The sequence below is a fragment of the Corvus kubaryi genome, unplaced genomic scaffold (genome assembly GCF_017639235.1).
Source record: "Corvus kubaryi isolate FWS band 111438036 unplaced genomic scaffold, C.kubaryi_AGA036_p1.0 124, whole genome shotgun sequence".
Taxonomy (NCBI): domain Eukaryota; kingdom Metazoa; phylum Chordata; class Aves; order Passeriformes; family Corvidae; genus Corvus; species Corvus kubaryi.
In genome coordinates, this window is record NW_024580659.1 from 2,161,649 (window position 1) to 2,179,446 (window position 17,798).

General features: G+C 43.2%; 2 protein-coding genes across 18 annotated transcripts in view; one reads left to right on the forward strand and one right to left on the reverse strand.

The window, feature by feature from the left end:
• Positions 1–12,213, forward strand: part of PBRM1 (polybromo 1) — a 56,360-nt gene extending 44,147 nt beyond the window's left edge. For 10 of the 16 annotated variants that reach the window (XM_042019428.1, XM_042019437.1, XM_042019412.1 and 7 more), the window contains 4 exons: positions 4,656–4,811; positions 7,064–7,134; positions 8,564–8,780; positions 9,077–12,213. In XM_042019428.1, coding sequence (XP_041875362.1) covers positions 4,656–4,811; positions 7,064–7,134; positions 8,564–8,780; positions 9,077–9,249 — 617 coding nt within the window. In that variant the 3' untranslated portion in view covers positions 9,250–12,213. The other 6 variants (XM_042019462.1, XM_042019470.1, XM_042019480.1 and 3 more) reach the window with 3 other exon arrangements.
• A 3,566-nt stretch (positions 12,214–15,779) lies between these two features.
• On the reverse strand, positions 15,780–17,766 carry SMIM4 (small integral membrane protein 4). 2 transcript variants are annotated; one of them, XM_042019525.1, is made up of 3 exons: positions 17,669–17,766; positions 17,259–17,435; positions 15,780–16,125 (listed from the first exon to the last, which is right to left on the reverse strand). In XM_042019525.1, the coding sequence occupies exons 2-3, from the start codon at positions 17,407–17,409 to the stop codon at positions 16,058–16,060; spliced, it is 219 nt and encodes a 72-aa protein (XP_041875459.1). In that variant the 5' UTR covers positions 17,410–17,435; positions 17,669–17,766; the 3' UTR covers positions 15,780–16,057. The 2 variants fall into 2 exon arrangements, with proteins under 2 accessions (XP_041875459.1, XP_041875467.1); XM_042019533.1 differs by lacking the exon at positions 17,669–17,766 and having other exon boundaries at positions 17,259–17,594.
• Positions 17,767–17,798: the final 32 nt, after the last annotated feature.

The window sequence follows — 17,798 nt, forward strand, 5'->3', positions numbered from 1 at the left end:
GTGAGAGACTTGATTGAGATAATGACCAGATTCATCGTACAAAGGACACACATGACCTCCAGTGAGCAGCACAATGTGAGTTAGACATCTTCAGAAAAAAAAAAAAATGACTCATAGGGGACCAAACGGGGAAATGACAGAAAGAGGCACAGAAAAGTATTTTTGGTTTATCAAACTGCTGCTTGTTATGTTCCAAAAGCTAAGGACCAATCTGCACTAGGGAAACTTTACAAATGCTCCCCGATTTTGCCACCACTTTTCAGCTGCATCAGTAGTAAAATATATGGGGAGCCCACAAATGACTGTGCCACCAGCTGGCACTGCTGTCTGCTCTTTGCAGCACACCTGGCAGATGTGGGGCTTCAATTCCCACAGCAGCTGGTAGAGGATCTGCCCAAGAGCTGCTGGCCTTGGCTGCACCTGGTTTGGCTGAGCCAGTGGTGTCAAAACAGGGAATGTTTTGCCATGTCCTAGTGCGGACTGAGCCTAGTGCTAGACTGCTGCTTCATGTTGGTAACACTGGTGTTATTATCATCAAATTTGTTCTTCAACTTTTTTAAATTTTTGTTTTATTATTTATTTTAATTATTTTAATTTTTTTTTAGAAAGAGATAAAACTTTGCAGAATATTTTTCATGAAAGGTTCTCTAAAAGTCTTAGCTGCAGCCACATGAAATCAAATCATATGCTGTATAAAAAAGATTCATCTGTTCTACTTTATATTTGACTAAACTATGCCAGTGTCTGACTAGTCCTTTTTAATGAACAGATAATATTTTGAAATTCTGGGTTACAAAACAGAACTGAAAATCTAAAATACTTTTACAGAGCGGGCAGCTAAAGTTGCTGAGCAGCAGGAGAGAGAGCGAGCAGCACAGCAGCAGAATTCCTCCCCCCGGGCAGGCACTCCTGTCGGGGCTCTTATGGGGGTGGTGCCGCCACCAACACCAATGGGAATGCTCAATCAGCAGTTGACACCCGTTGCAGGTAAAACGTAGGAGCTATGACCATTTTTTCCTCATCCACTTTATCAACCCCCTTCATAACTCTGAACACTCTCTTGGGTCACGTTGGAAGCAAAAGCTCGAACTCTTCAGTCCTTCTTCATGATGAACATACCTAGTGCAGCGGTGGCCTGGTGTCCAGTGTTACTTGCTGCAGTGGAGAGTAGCCTCTGGAAAACGCAGGGAAGCGGGGTCCTCCTTGCAGTGGTCCTGTTCTGTTAGTGTGCAGTCGTGTTTATTCACTCTGCCTTGCAGAGTTCACCTTTAGCCCTGCTGTGGCAGGAGGGCAGCAGCTAAATAGTCTTCTAGTGCATGCAGCATCTGTGGCAGTGGTAAAGCAGGAGGGAGATTGTTGGGGGTTTTATTGTCAGGGAGGTGAGAGGCCAACAGAGTCTAACCCAGATTTTAAATCCAAGCAAAAGCTTTGTAGAATTGCCTCTTAGGCACTGGTAAGCAGAGCAGACCAGGATCTAGAGCCATTGCAGAAACAAAGACAAAATGACAACATTGCTGGTTTTATCAGGTTATTTTTCAGAATAGAACTGAGCTTGGAGAACTCTTCCACGAGGTCCCTGTTGCTGGGTGTTGAGCTCGTTACCAGTTGTAATCCGGCTTGATTTCATAGGGAGTATGCTCGGAGTAAGTATTTTCAGGATCAGATCTGAAGACAATGTAGTCCACTGAAGATTCTTGTATGGAAATCAGCCATACATGGGTGAGAAAATTATTTAGGTGTGACCTGATAGGTTGCTTTCCTTTCCCAGTTTCTATTTAAAATAAGAATTAAATTGCTTCAGTCAAGGTCAAAATAGTTCCGAGTAGATAAAAATGAGTATTTGGAGGGTTTTGATTTGAGTTTCGGGGTCTTTTTGACTTTCCCTTAAGACATTCCAATTATTCCATTTGTTCTTTCGTCATTTTTCTTTTTCTTTCTCATCTCACAGGCTGTGGCCTTATTTCAAGCTGACAGCCTTGAAGCTTTTTTCATCATGGTCTCTAAATCCCTTTTTCAGTAAATAGGCTGCATGGATGTTTAACTGAAGGCACATTCCTTAGTTGGTTCATGATCTCCAGGTTACAAAGCATTTGTTTTCACTGAGTTGCATTTTTCTTTTGGCTTTTTTTCGCTGTTTGTGGTAATTTCCCTCTGAACTGTTTGCAGTTGGTGTATGTTTGTGTGTGTGTGTATGTACACTTACCTGTGCGTATATTAAGGAAAAGGATGGGGGAGGATGAGTTCCCCAGTGCTGATCTCTTTTGTGAATAATTTACTTCGATCTAGAATATGTAGAAGTATCATCCTCTTGTGGTTGTGTTTTCTTGGTTTGATTCTTGGGTTTTTTTGCACTGAGTCACTTTTCGAATTTTTGGAGGCAGGTGTTGATGGGCAGTAATACTTGCTATTAACACTTCCTTAAAACTTTCCCAAAAACGTGCATTCTGCAAACTACACATGCTACCTTATTTCCTGTGACAGCAAACCTTGATTTCAGACCATTGTCTTACTCAAGCAGATCAACACTCAAGGCTCTTCACTTTGGCTTTGGGAAATAACTTCCTTAAAGTAGATGATGGAGCAGATCCTTTTAAACTCTTTCTACTTTTGTGGCCCATTTGAAAAACACGGTCTTTCATCTTTTGGTTTTCACAAGTCCTACTTGGACGTATCTTGTTCTGGTTGGACCTCTCACATCCTCCTCCATCCCTGGATTGCTTTTCTCTAGTTCAGAGAGCTTCTGCATCACAGAACTTCTTCATGGCCCACGGGTCCAGGAAATCTGGAAGCCTTCTAAGATGAGTTTCTCATAGCGTGCAGCACTTTAGTGTCTTCTACATTTAGGTAAAGTTTACTTAATCTTATGTCATTATGGTAAGAAACAGAAAAACAAGTAATTTCAAAGACATCCTGAACCATAGTTGTAGGAGCTGGAAATAGTTTGGCCATGTTTGCTAGTTTAAAATAAAAGTTTGCAATTCATACATGGGGTAAGAAAGTGGCTGCTCTTATTCAAAACGAGCTACAAGAACTGATTTCTCATGGAGATTTGATGGCACCTTTATTAACCAGTTGTTGAGTATTTTAATTGGAAATGTAGAAAGAAGGTTCCATGACTGATAAATATGGGTTTAATTCCTTGGAGGGTTGCACTGAAGGTGTGTCAGCAGCTCGAGGTGCCCTGGAAGTACCAGGCAGAAGGTACAGTGAGAAAGCCCTTTATGCCAAGGAGGCTTTTGTTGTTTTTCTTCTTTTACTTTTCTCCATTGGAAATAAGGATTTCCCTGTAATAAGGAGGTACACATAAGGTTCCAGATATTTGAAATAGGTACCTAAGGCATATTTAATGTGTCAGTCTAGGTGTCCTGTGGAAAGTGAAGGCTCGAGGGAGATTAGTTCTTTATTTTCTTGGTGTTTTCTCCATGTAAAGCTTTTGGGATTAGAGATTATTCACTATTGTAACTTCCTGAGGAAGCAACAGGTTTAGCTTTTATTTTGGAACTGCTCCTCCTGTTTAGATCCTGAGCTTGCATCAACTCTGTTCTCAGTCAGAATTGGTGAGAGTTTTTGGCCAGTCTCACTCCAGAAATCTCTGGTTTGGAAGTTCCTTTTCTGAATTACAGGGAGTGTGGCAAAGACTTGGTGGTTTCTTGGAACAGACTATAAAAGCCCCAGAAAATCTGCATTTCTACTTACCTCATCTCTCTAGACCTCCTTCTGTCCTCTGTCATCTTTTCATTGTCTTTCCAACCCCTTTCCTTGCTTACCTGGCAATGCATCCATTTAAATTAAACATTCCAGGGCCTAACAAGCATAGTGCAGTTACACTGTATAGGTTCACTTCATGGATAGCAGCAAATCTGAGCTGAAGCCAGAAAAAGCTCTCCATTTTCTTGCCTCACATACAGAAAACTAGATTTTTGAGCAGCAGCACAATACAGTGTTTGCAGTGTCACTGGTTTTCCTATAAAGACACCTTGAAGACATGGACAGTGAAATTCTGTGAGGGGGTGCTCCTTTTAAGTCCTTTCACTAAAGTTTAATGCCATGAGTGTAAATTATTGCAGCCCAGCACACCCAAGTGTAAAATTTGTATTACTGCCTTAGTTCATACTGGAGATGGTTTAATAAAAATCACCCATTACTGCCATTAGTTTCAAGTATGTGAATGTTGTAGGGCTTTTGTGCATCAATTTTGCATGTGTACTGCAGGAAAATGTCTGGGGTTTTATTTTTGTGGCCTCAGAGCAGGGCTGTCCGTGGGGCTGGCAAGTTAGTGTTGTGTTTGTAATCTGTATGCAGATGGCAGAGCTTTAAGCTGTATTAAAACTGCTTGCATTAGTAACATTTAATTGTGGCTGAATTTATTCCTTGTGTTAACATACCTGAGTATTCAACATTTATTGCCCCGTGAGAAGCATACAAATACACTAAATACTAATTCATCAAAAGTATAGTGTTTCATATTTACAGCTTTTATTTATTTTTAGGGTTTGTTTTTTTTTTCTTGCAAGATACTAATTGTAGTATTGTCTTGCTGTACTAAAGGTGCTTTTTTTTGTGTGTGTGTGTGTGGATAGTGCATGTCTGTGCATACTGTGTAGACCATATTGCATGTTATTGATGCATGTTTGAAATTTGTTGTGTCCTTCAAGGCATGATAAGTGGCTATCCACCGGTGCTGCCACCTTTGCAGGGCCCAGTTGATGGCATTGTTAGCATGGGCAGCATGCAGCCACTTCACCCAGGGGTGCCCCCACCCCACCAACTCCCGCCAGGTATGCCAGGCATCCCAGGCATCCCACCACCCGGTAAGAACCACATCCTCATTCCCTCTGTATTTCATTGTCATGTACTTGGTTTAACCTGTTGTTACAGGAGTTCTCTGCAGCTTGTTCGGTTCGTGGCTTTGGTTTGTGAGCAGCAGCACTGCTGAATATGAGGGGTGTGCAAAACAGTGACACAACAGCATATCCAGTAAACCCTCAGGGAGAGGGTACTGGAGGAATGTGGTGCTGCTCCAGCAGGAGTTTTGTTCCAGCCAAAAAAGTCTTGATGATTGTGCATGAGTTTATCAGAAGTGTGAAAAGCTGAAATCAGCCTATTCATATCCTTATGTCATTAGAACAGAATCCCTACACTCATCCTTTTCGTATTTGAAGTGGGCTTATAAATGAAATCTATTGTTCTCATTCCTTACCAAAGTCTTTTTCAGTGTGTTAATGTCAGACTGCACTGAAATGAGCCCTGGTCATGTAAAACTCCTCGGCCACCAGGGCACTGATGTGTTATTGTAAAACTGTGTTCAGATTAAAGCTTGCTGATAGAACAGTGACTGGAAATATGTAGGGACAAGGTGGATTCAGTATTCTATGTGGCCAAATTTTGAATTGATTTTTGAGAGCATTTCTACTACATTACCTGTATTTTTGCCACACCTTTGATGAAAAGTGAGGCTAAATGAAATAAATCTTTTGCCAGTGTTAATGCCATTAGCATGTCCCCATTAAGGGGAAAAACACTCATCTGCCTTCTGGTCCTGTTTTCTGCTGATTCATTTTTTACCTCTGATAACTCCTGTGCCTGTGTAAAAGATGTGCATCCCTATGTTCAGCAGTTGAACAAGCTGTGGACAAAATGGTCTCATTTGTCTCCTCCTACCCCCTTGCAACTATGTTTATCAGAAGCTCTGTTAAGAATTTTATCTGTATGTAAATTATTTGAGTTGGGGAGCTTTTGTTTGCTTGCCTGGTGTTTATGAGATCCATCAGTACTACGTGTGCAGCTTGGCTGGAGTGCACGATTCCCTGCGATGGCACCTAGAGGCAGCAGGACAACAGCTGTGCTGTGACACTTAGCACACACCAGCCAAACGTGTGGGAGGTGAATCCAGGACAGTGCATCTCTTTGAAGGGCTTTTCCCACTGCAGTGGGCTGGATGGATCGTGTTTAAAACTGACAGGATGTGGATTAGCAAAGAAACAATGCCTGGGAATGGAGGAGCACTGGTGAAGTGGTGCTGAACTGGGCACTGCAGGCAAAGGGTGGAGCCGTGCTCTGATGCGGGCGAGGGGAGGGTGCCCTCCTCCAGACCCCTTCCCTTTGGACCAGAAATATTTCCACAGCTTGTGTTACCAATGTTTTTCCCAACTTCTGACATACTCTACAGATGCATTTAAAACGGGAGCTGTGATCAAATAGAAAGTGCATTTGAAAAACACTTTAGTGTGTGAAACCCAGTGGCACATCTTTTGATCACTGATACAGAAATCATGCATTTAATTCATGTAAATTAAACCCTCAGGAAGAGCACAGTTAGTCTGCAGCTTTTCCAGTGAATGAACATGAGAAGTGGCACAAACAGAAAGAAAAGCAGCAGCAGCACATAACTTTGATTTTTTTCAGACCAAAGCATCTGTATGTAAAATATCAGGAACTGCATGACTCTCATTTAGATCTGTACGTTTTTGTATGTAAGACTGACACAGTTGTGCTGCACTCTGTGCAGTAGGGAAAAGTCCCAATATGCTTGAGAAAAATCACTTTTATTTTTTTGACACTGATTTCAAACACTAATTGTTCTATATTTAAGGCTATTGAATTTATCCTGCTGTGAATGTATTTTACAAAACTGAACACAAGGAAATGTTAAATGTTGCTAAAGCAGATTAGCATTTCCTTTCTTAAAGGACTACAGGAAGATCCTGTCAAGCCAAAGGTGTATATTATAAATGAAAAGATGCAGTCAGGCAATCACTAAGTAACGTGAAAAAAACCTGAAAAGCAAAAACTATTCACTTTGCATTTCTCTAATTAAAATAATTCAACAGGCCACATATCAGTGTTCGGTGGTTGTCATGCTGGCTTTTTTCTTTTTTTTCTTTCATTCAGAAACCTGTGAAGTTTTTTACTGGGGGCAAGGGGGATATTTGAATGTTGTACATCTCCTTAAAATAACTGTGAGCAGCGATATCAAAGTATAAATTCTTACTATAGAAGACCAAAGAGAGGTATTTGTCACTGCTCTGAAGTAAGACTAATTATTTTATATTTTGGAATATAGGTGTTATAGGCCAAAATGTGTCCCCCATGGTAGGCACTCCAGCACCAGGAGCAAGTCCTTTTGGACAGCAGGTGAGTCATTCTTGCATTATTTATGAGGCTTTAAGGCTCAGAATCAGCATTTGAGCAACATCCCAGTTCAGACATGTAGGGAATCACATAGACTTTCTCAGGGAGAACAGAAATGAAATGTTCTGATGTGTTTAGAGCCAGTTAATATCTCACACTCGGAGGGTGTGTCTGTATTTGATGGTTGAATTGCTGTTAGGCTCGGGAGGTTTGTCCAGTGAGGTAACTTCAGTATAAACAACACAGTGTTTTCTCTTAGTTTTCTACTAAACTGAGTCATTTCAGCACACTGCGAAACTGGTGATAATTTAGGTTCTGCATGCTTTGTGACACAGAGGATGCTGCCCATTTTATCAGCTGTTGATGAGTAGGTGAAAAATATTTGTATTTCACAACCTGGTAAAGCAGATGTTCATTGGCAGTTCTGAATTTGTGAGTTTGGGTAACTGTGATGATCAGTTGTTCCTTGTCAGTGATTAATGCAGATAAACTGTTCAAAACATCTCCAATTTTATTGACGAAATTTTTGCATCATTAAGAGAAATGTGATTTTGGCTTGAGGGTGTAAAGAAAGGGAGGGAGAGTGGCTATGCACAGCCAGATAGTGATAGAATGAAGGGGAATGGTTTTAAACTAAAAGAGGAGAGGTTTAGATTAGATGCTGGGAAGAAGTTATTTATTCAGAGGCCTTGGCCCAGGTTGCCCAAGAAGCTGTGGCTGCTCCATCATTGGAAATGTTCAAGGCAAGGTTGGATGGGGCTCGGAGCAACCTGGGATAGTGGAAGGTGTCTCTGCACATGGCAGGGGGTTGGAAAGAGATGAGCTTTAAGGCCTCTTCCAACCCAAACCATTTCAGGACTTTGTGAGAACCAGAAGTTGAGTAAGTGGTAAAGTGCTGATGTCATGACATTGAGTTATTCCAGACCATGGGATGTCTGTGCTGAGTTCTCAGTGGTGCTGGTTAATGACAGTGGTAGGAATTCTTCTGTGTGACTGGGAATTCTCCTGCCTGAGATTTTTGCCTGACAGCGATTCTGTGGAAATATCCCAGTCGTCCAAGGATCTGTGTTAATTTAGATTAGATGTTTTAAATTCTGCACTTCACGGACCACAATATTTCAGATCAAGTTGGAGAAATAAAAAGGAGATGGAAGGTGTGACTAAGGTTAGTAGGAGAGAAGAGATATGGTGATGATAACCAGAGTATGTTTACATAGATCAGAAATATGAACAGTATCTGTGCAGTATGAATATGGTTGGTTTGCACTTCCTCTCTCTGTGCATCTCCTGGCCAAAGCGGGCGTCCCGAGGGAGATTTTCTCAGGCCTTTGCACATAACCTCACTTGAAACTTCATTGCATGAGGATGCCCTGGAGCTCGGGGGTTCCCTGCAGCCCCCCCGAGTGACCTCTCGCCGGCTTTGCCGTTGCAGATCGGAATCCTGGGCCCGCCGGGCCAGCAGGCCCCGCCACCATACCCCGGGCAGAGCCCCGCCAGCCAGCCCGTCATGCAGCAGCCCAGCACCCCCATGTTTGTCTCCCCTCCACCAAAGACACAGAGGCTCCTCCATTCTGAAGCCTACCTGAAATACATTGAGGGGCTCAGTGCTGAGTCAAACAGCATCAGCAAGTGGGATCAGACCCTTGCAGGTAAGGCTTTGGGTTCCTTGTAACCCATTATTTTTGCTTTTATAGAAAATGCAGCATAAATCTGCTGTTCGCTTATTAAAGTATATACATGCGGTTAATTCCTAAAGACAAATCAACAGACTGAGAATATTTATATTATCCACAGGCTAATTCCACCAGTGTTGTATAAACCTAAGAATCAATGGTATGGGCTTACATACAAAGAGCAAAAGTAGACTACCTAATACTATAGAGTTATATTTGCCTTTTTCTACAATAAACCAGTTGATAATTGGGCCATTTCTTGGATTTTCCAGCACGAAGACGAGACGTGCACTTGTCCAAGGAGCAGGAGAGCCGCCTCCCCTTGCACTGGTTGAAGAGCAAAGGGGCTCACACCACCATGGCCGACGCGTTGTGGCGCCTGCGGGATCTGATGCTGCGGGACACCCTGAACATCCGCCAGGCCTACAACCTGGAGAATGTGTAGGCACAGCAACACTCCTGCCTCAGGAGTTCATGGGACAATAGCTGGTCTAGTTACTGGGTGGGAAGAGATAACCAACAATAATTTGTATTGCATTTTACTGTACATTGCAAGACCATTTTTATATAAGGACACTTTTAATAAGCATATTTCACTTTTTGTTATATTAAGTTGACTTTATCAAATACACAGATTTTTTGCATATGTTTCCTTTGTTTGAAAGGCGATTTCATAATTGGTTGAGTGTAGTCAAGGATTCATCTTTCTTATACTTTATTGCTGAGAATCTGATGCCATTGTTTTTTTATAAAAAAAAAAAAAAAAGGAAAACAAAGTATTTACAGATTGATACAGTGGAATGTGAATTAGTCATAGTTTACATCCTATAAGAATGTGTGTACCTGTGCTTGTGTGTGCTGGCCACTTCGGGCAGAGCTCTCGCTCCGATGTGAACAGGGAGGATCTCTTAAAAGAAGCTAAAGGTAAGATGTGCTTTGGCACTAAGGAAATTTGGCATTCCAAGTCAACACTGAGGTGGCTGAGTGGGCCACAGCAGCCCTGGAAGTGCTGGTGTGGACGGGACAAGGGTGTCTTGACTGCTCATGTTGTCCAGTCCTGTCCAGTTATTTAACTGTGTAGCCAAGGCTATTGTGATCCTAAATCATTAACACAATCCCTGTGCTGGCAGGCCCTTAGAGGGGAAGTGTTTCATCTGCCATGGCCTGTGCTGGGGGTTCTGTGATGTCCCCAACACCCAGCAGTGGGACAGGAAAGCTCCTTCCCTGAGAGATTCTGTCCGTGCTGGGAGAGGCTTGCAGAACTTGGAACCAGCCCAGGTCTTGGAAGGTAAGTTAGGGGAGAAAAGTGGAGTTGTTTTGTTAGTGAAGTAACATGTTTTTTTAAATTCACACATACTCTGTTCATGATTGGGCATTGTAAGACATTTTTGTATGCTTTCTTTAAGTGTATTCATTAACCTTAGTGAAAGTTTTGCAATGCAAATTTGAGTGAAATCTGATGCTTAAATTAACTTGAAAGTAAAATACTACTGTATGGTATGGTATGGGTAAGGTCAGCATACCCAGTACATTGGAAAAATAGAGTGCTTGCATTGCAGCCTTCAAAGAGTTTGGGGTTTTTTTCTTTTTTTTTTTTTATCTAAGTAAAGTAGGTATCGACTCTTCTTGCCAAATTTCAAGGTTGTGGCTGCCTTCTGCTAAAGACTTACCTGTCCTCGTAACTAACCAACCTTTTGGACTACAAAGTTATTTGTTTAAAGGTAAATCCTTTCATTTATTTAATTTTGAAAAAAAAATAATACTTTTGGATTGCTTTAAGTAACTGGGAAAGCTCTATGAATTTGGAAAAAGTCAGCAGGAATGTGGGCAGTGCAACTCAGCCCAAATGAACTGATTGACTGAGACACTTCATTTATGCTAGAGATGTTCATCATGTGCAAATGAGTTTTAAAGTCTGTTAGTACAGAACATTTTCATTTCAGTATATTTGGCAGAAGGTTAAATTAAATATTTTCCTTCAAATACTGGGTATCTTGGGGTTTGTTTTGCTGATGTAATTAATACTCATGAGGGAAGTGACACTTGCAAGTATAAACTGTGATTTAATTTTACTGGCCAATTCCTCTCCCTCTCCTATTGCAATCCTCCAGTCATTGCACAAAATACCCCAGGTAATTACAAATAGGCACTTAAAGATAGTTTAGGTCAGATGTGCAATGGATGTGAAGGAAATAGAGCAAAACAACATAGAGGGAAATGACAGTTTTGAACTCTACAAGTAACACACCCACGGTACAGAAATTCTTTACTGGCCTTTGTAAATGACCAATTTTATTTAATAAAGTAGAAGTTGAATAGTCTTAGACCACCTCTATAAAATGTGTTTAAGTTACCGTAGGTTTTGCAGGTTTTAGCCACAAAGATGGGACATTGAAGTGAATCAGGCAGCAAAATCCTAGTTTTTGAGCATTTGGAACTATCATGGATTGTACTAATACACCACCAGATTCTCCTACTTCTCAGCATTAACAAAAATTACACCAAAGAACCTGGGATGAATTTTAATTAAATTATTGTTTTATTTATTTTCTTTTGAGGACTGGATGGGACTCCCTTTGGAGCCTGTATAACTCAGATGTTTAATTTATCTGAAGGTCAGTGATGAGCAGACGTGCAGCACTGGCTCTCTCCTGCCGAGCAGCTGAATCCCTCCTTTCAGTGCTCTTTCTGGCCCAGGAGCAAGAGATTGGAAGTGCAAACAAAACCTGGCTCCTCCCTCAAGGCAGTGCAGAGCACTACCACTAAGCCACTGGGCTGGCCCTGATCAATTATTTTAAGCCTTATTTATTTCAAAATCGTTTCTCTCTATACTGGAGACATTTCAGTCGATTGCAGTGAAATTTAGGATATAATGGCTACAGTCTAGAATTCAAAACCAGCAAAAGAAACTTTTCTCACTCTGGTTTAAAAGGAAAAAAAAAAAAAGAAGACATGTCTGTCTGTCTCTTTTTCTCTCTTTGTGGGTGTTTGAACCCCTCATCTGTTTTTCACTGCCGTTCATTGTACTGGCATAAACAAAACTTTCATATTAAAATTAAAGGATGTGTGGGCAATGGTTTGCTTCTGTGAGAGTGGAAAATAGATAAAACTAGGACAGGTATTTTCATAAACCAGTTGGAGACAACTAATGATTATTTGTTCTCTTCCTCAGTCCTTCCCTTCCATGAGAAAACTTACTGTTTGTGTAAAAATTCAAAATGTTGATGTTGGTGACTTTTTTTCAGCATATGTTTTTGTACCTGGTTTATCCATGCTTGGCTTTTCATTAGATCTTGTACTCCTGAAGGCTGAGCTGCTAACCAGGTTTATAACATGTATGTACCATCACTTTGTTTACCTGAGTCTTTTTAATTTGAATAAAAATAGTTTGCAAAGTGTTTTGGATTAACCAGGTTTGAGTGTTCCATTAAGACTTCTGTGAGGATTTTATTTCAAGTAATTCTGGCTGCTGCTGATCCAGTCCTTGATACATGTGTGCTTGTGTATGGATAAAATATCCTTTTTCTGTTGTCCTGTGCATTGTGAGATGTGCCTGCAGGTGATAAGAATAGTGATCTTGAAAACTCAGCCATAATGAGCATGAACAATGAACCTTAAAAAACATGTGAAGCATTGGGAACCAGCTGAGTGGAGGTGATAAGATTCAGTCAGTCCCAGATGCCCCCATATTAATTGGTTTGAAAATAAACAGCAAGCCTTAATTTCATCTGGAAGCTAATGTGGTTCAGGACTGTCTTCCATGTAGCTGTTTATTAGAGGAAATCAGATGAGTAATTTGGAAAAAACATCTTTTACACAATTAAATTAGAACCAAGGATGGAAATTTTCTGTACAAACTGCAAGAAAAATTAAGTGATAGGAACCTCTCAAGGTGCCTGGCATAAAATTTACAGAGGGCTATTTAAACAATCAGAACAGAGCGTTATATTTAATTAACACACATTCATGTTTTCAGCCCAGGGGATAAATGCTGCCTCTTACACAGGCTGCCAGCTTCACAAGACTTCTTTCTGTTGCAGTTGCCCAGAGGAAACTAATTCTAATGATCCTCCACATCTTGCTCAGTCTGAGATAGTAAAGATGAACCATAAATGTATGTAGCTCCCCCTTGGCTGCAAGTGCACAAAACTGAAGTTTCAGAATGGTTGGGCACTGAACATTGTGTAAGGAATGGGCTCTGATTCAGTGATACACATGAAACTTTGATTAATAAAATAAAACCTTATGTTCATTTTGCCAACTGCATTTTCCAGCAAGTCTAATTTGACCCTCATCTTTGGTGTGAAGCACCAGCATCCAGTACTGATTTCAGGAAGTTCCTCAGGAACAGCATTCATCCCACCAGTGCCTGGAAGATTTTGTCCTCTTTCTGTGAAGGAGCTGGGGATGGCCATGACCAGAGTGCAGGTACAGTCTGGATCTGTGCATTAAATCCAAAGTGAAAGCATGCCTCCACTGATGACAGGAAGAGTTTTGCTCCAAGGCAAAATTCTGTTTTGCCTGTTACTTCCTTTGGCTGCATTTGAAAAGCTTGGACAAAACTCTGCTGCAGCCCTGTGCCAGGGAGGAGTGCAGGCTGGGCACAAACACCCTTCCTGAACTTCTTTCACCTCTTCCTTGGCTCACCACGGGTTTTTCAGTAGACAGCTGCCTCCTTGTGTGCACAGCTGCAGGGGAATGATCAACAGATCCATTTTTTCCACAGACTCATCCTGGACTGGCGGTGAAGTTGTCCCCTCTCTGATGCTGGAGCAGTGAGCAGCACTGCTTGAATGTAGGTATCACTGTTTGTTTGCAGATGAGTTTTTACTGCTGCTGCCTTACTGAGTTGAAATTTTCCATGCTCGGTATCCATCTTGCCCTGACTTGCAGAGTTTGGAAAGCTTGCAGTAGGAATGCTTTGCTGGGTCTCACTCAGAAGCTGCTGCTGTGGCCATTGCAGAACACATGAAAACGCTGTTGGTCAGTGTGGAGCCACGCTCCAGGCGGACACCGGCTGAATTCCCTGCTGAATTCCCTGCAGGAGGAAGGGATGTGCTCAGCCCTGGAGCTGGCAAGGGCTTGGCAGGGCTAGAAGTGAAAGCTGTGACCCTGGCTCACTCCAGTAGCCTGGAACAACCACACGGTGTTCCCTGAGAGCTGAGCCAAAGGAGAACTCTTACTTCCCCCTGTTGTCCTTTGCCGCAGCAGACGGATGGGAGGAAGCTGGAGGATGGGAAGGAGGCAGGGATATGAGTGTCAGATTACTGGGGAAGGCAAAGAGCACAGAACTAGGAGTCAGCAGGCATAAAACTGCAAAACCAAATGAAGACTTTGGTTATTGAAGATGGGGTGTAGATTAAAACTGATACTAAATCCCTGAGTGTGCTCAGCTCTGGAATGGGCTGAAATGCTGGAATGGGGCGTTGCAGCTATTCTAATTTCCAGCATTAGTGAGAGACTGGCAAAATCTAAGAATGCTGAAGGGTCAGCACTAGTAAACACAAGGAGGATTGGAGACTGCAGTTCAGATTTCTAAATGTCAAGCTTCATATTCTGTCATAACAGATCTGTGTTGCCTGAAATGGTACAATGCCAACTTGGAGGATTTTATTCCTGCAGCAGTCACCAAGATCAGTAACCTGGAACTGCCTGACACCAGACCTCTTGTGAGTGACTGCAGCCTGTCTCCCTTTCTGTTTACCTGGCTAGAGACACCCCAGAGATTTTCCAGACATGCCTGGCACTCTCAGCTGCAAATGGGAAACAGGCACTGCTAAACAAGCAAGAGGTCTGAAGAGAGAACTGGGCTGGGCTCACTGCTGTCTGTGGAACACTCTGCTACTATTACAGGAGTGATTAAGGGAAGCCACAGGAAGTTTTCACATCAGGCTCCCGAGTCCTGCAAAATAACTAGGGCACAGGGCTTTTGCTTGAAAAAAAACCCCATATACTGAACAACTTATTTTTTCTATGAAAACAGAGCACAAGAGAGTTTCAAAAGGCTCAAGAAATAAAAGCAGATGTAGCTAAAGCTCAGCAATTTTCAAAATCTGTCTTTTTTATTATTGCTTTATTCCTTACTGCTACAGTCAGGATTGACTTCAGTGCGATGATCTGTGACTGCAAAAAGCAGCTTGTTCACGAGTTTTGGGCTCTACCTTGGAACCAAAATCAAAGGTTATTATTCTGAAATAGAGCTTTCCTCAAGTGATTCACTTGCTGCTCAGTCAAAATTTGCAGTGACACAGTCACATAATTAATTCTGTCAGCTTTTATCTCTTGAAAACACAAGTAGCACTAATCCTCCAGATCAGGTCCTTGGAAGGCACAACATGAAGGTTCCCTTCGTTTGCAAGTGGAGAACCTGCACCTTGACCTCTACAGAACTGCCCTGTCTCTGCACTTGATGAAGACTTACAAAAGCTGTCAGGAGGTAGCACAGAACAACTCTAAGGGCATGAACTCCCTTGGGGTTGTTTTTAGGCTGATCTTAAGAATTGGCTTCTTTGTTGCACCTTCAGCCTGCACCCCTACCCTCAGAAATAAAGCAATTTATCAATGTAGGATCCTCAAGGATTACACTGCACCAGTGAACTCTGCTGGGATACAGCAGCCAGCCCCATTTTCCTGCCGTGGGGACAGGAGTCCTACCCCAGGACTCAGGGTTGCCAGGACTGACAACACACATTGCTCTGCTACCTATCAGACAGCCCAAACACACGGCTGACTTTCCAAGCACTGCGGGCTGAGCAAACACTGAACACTAAATCTGTGCTCTCTTTATCCAGTTAAAATTATGCCACACTGCAAAGAAAACAAATCAGCTGCCAGAGCAAGTCCAGTCAGTACAAAAGAAACCAACTCAAAATTACTATTTCCATTATGCTGAGATGGATGCACCGTGTAATGTTTGTTTCCCACTGGTCTTGTCACAAGGGGAGAGTTTCACCAAGCAAATAAAAGCAACAGCCAGACTGTTTACTCCGTTTAGTTTATTTAAAAGGACTGAGCAAACATTAAATTAGTGGCAGGGGCCCAAACACAATGAAATTTTCACTTGATTTAAATACAAATATTACAGATATGGAAGAACAAAACTGCCCAAACCATCTGAGTGTATTACACGAACGTGTGGATCACAGTTCATCTTGCAGAGCAAAACATCTTCCCTCACCATCAACGTGGCAGTGCTGCTGCTTTGGCATTTCTACATTTGAAGCACTCAGGAGCTCCCCCTTGAACCGTTTCAGCTAAAATTCCTCTTTCTCCATCCTTGCCTCATACAGTCTCTCAGATCGTTTCCTACGGTAAACATCATCTGCAGAAAAAGATGGTTTTTATTAGTTTCCCCAGTGCAGGATGGTGTTAAACACATGAATCCTGTCATCTCTCTTTAGACTTTTCAATCCAAACTTCTCTTGTAGCTGCTGACTGACAGGCAACTGGAAATTCAAGTCAACAGAAATCCCTAATACCACTTAAAATAGCTCATGTTCTCTCTCTCATACAGGTTAAAGTTCTTCCCATCAGTCCCAATGAAATGTTTTTCTAGGAAAACTATGTTTCCAGTGCAATTCAGTCATTTCTTGTCTACTTTCCCACGAGGGTAATTAAAATTACAAATGCCCCAACTAGCTGAAGGGAAATTAAATTACAGGCATGAAGTCAATGCCTGAGGGCTTCCAGCCTGGCTTAAGTATTTTAGTCTTTTTTATATAAACAAAACACAGGAATATTCCCACCTCTATGGTCTTCCCAGTCCTTCTTCCTGCCCCCCCGCTCCCTGATAAAACATACAGTTGAGCTGATCCTTTCAGTGTAGGACACAAAAGTTTCTAACAGGGTTTATTAAGGGGAAGAATGTCACATTACAAATAAATGCTTTAACTTATAGAAACCAGATGCCATTAACGAAGTTCTCATGAGCCATTTTCATACTTATTTTTTTAGTTGTAAAAGTCACATTTCAGATGACCTCACACCTATGTTTAAATGCTGGCAAACCTCATGAGTATTTTTCAATGTAAAAAATCATCATGGAATCACAGAATGGCTTGGGTTGAAAGGGACCTTAAAGATCACCCTTTCTGCTGGACCAGTTTTCTCCAAGCCCCGTCCAGCCCGGCCTTGAATGCTTCCAGGGATGGGGCAGCCACAGCTTCTCTGGGCAACCTGTGCCAGGGCCTCACCACCCTCACAGCAAAGAATTTTTTCCTAATATCCAATCTAAATATACCCTCTTTCAGCTAAAATTTTATTCAGTACCCTAAACCCAGGGATTTTGTTTGTTTCTGCCCAGTGTTTCTGCTGGGGAGGCAGAGCCTGAAGTGCCGCATCCTGCCCGAGCAGGAGCAGAGTCTGAGCGCAGCTCGGAGCCCTGCAGGGGAGGACCGGAGGGCCTGGGCCGGGCCCCGCACACCCCGCCAGGGCCGGCGGGGACCCCGCACTCACAGAAGGTCTCTTTGCCGATGCGGACGTTGATCATGAACCACTCCATGGCTCCGCCGAGCACGAAGAAGAAAGGCAGGAACCTGTAAAAGCCAAAGCGCCGTTTCCCGGGCACCAGCTTCAGAAGGCGCTTCACCCTCTCGCTGACCAGCATGGCCGGGCGGCACTGGCGCCTTCGCCCTTCCCGGGCGGAGGAGAGAATAGAGGGGGGCGTGTGAGAGGCGGAACGGGACGTGCCGTAGTCACACCGTGACCGCAGCCGGTGGCGGGCGAGGAGCGGCCCCAGCCCGGGTCGGGCCCCGACCAAGCCCCGCAGCCATGGCGGCCCCTCGGCCCCGCCGCCCCCTCCCCTGGGGCGGGAACGCGCAGCCAATCAGGGCCGCGCCCGCCGCGCGCGACCCCGCGCCGCTCACCTCCCGCACGCGGGCTCCGCGCGCGGCCGGACGGAAGGACGGGGCGAGAGCCCACGTGACCCCCCCTCGTAGCGCCTCGCCTGATTGGCCGGGGCGGGGCCCGGGGCGGGGCCTGAGCGGGGCTCGGCGC

Bases quoted from the DNA above. Each gene is read 5' to 3' on its own strand.
- SMIM4 (XM_042019525.1), bottom strand. From the start codon at position 17,409: ATGCTGGTCAGCGAGAGGGTGAAGCGCCTTCTGAAGCTGGTGCCCGGG. The intron at 16,126-17,258 runs GTGAGTGCGGGG...CTTTTTCTGCAG, and splicing joins CATCGGCAAAGAGACCTTCT to ATGATGTTTACCGTAGGAAA.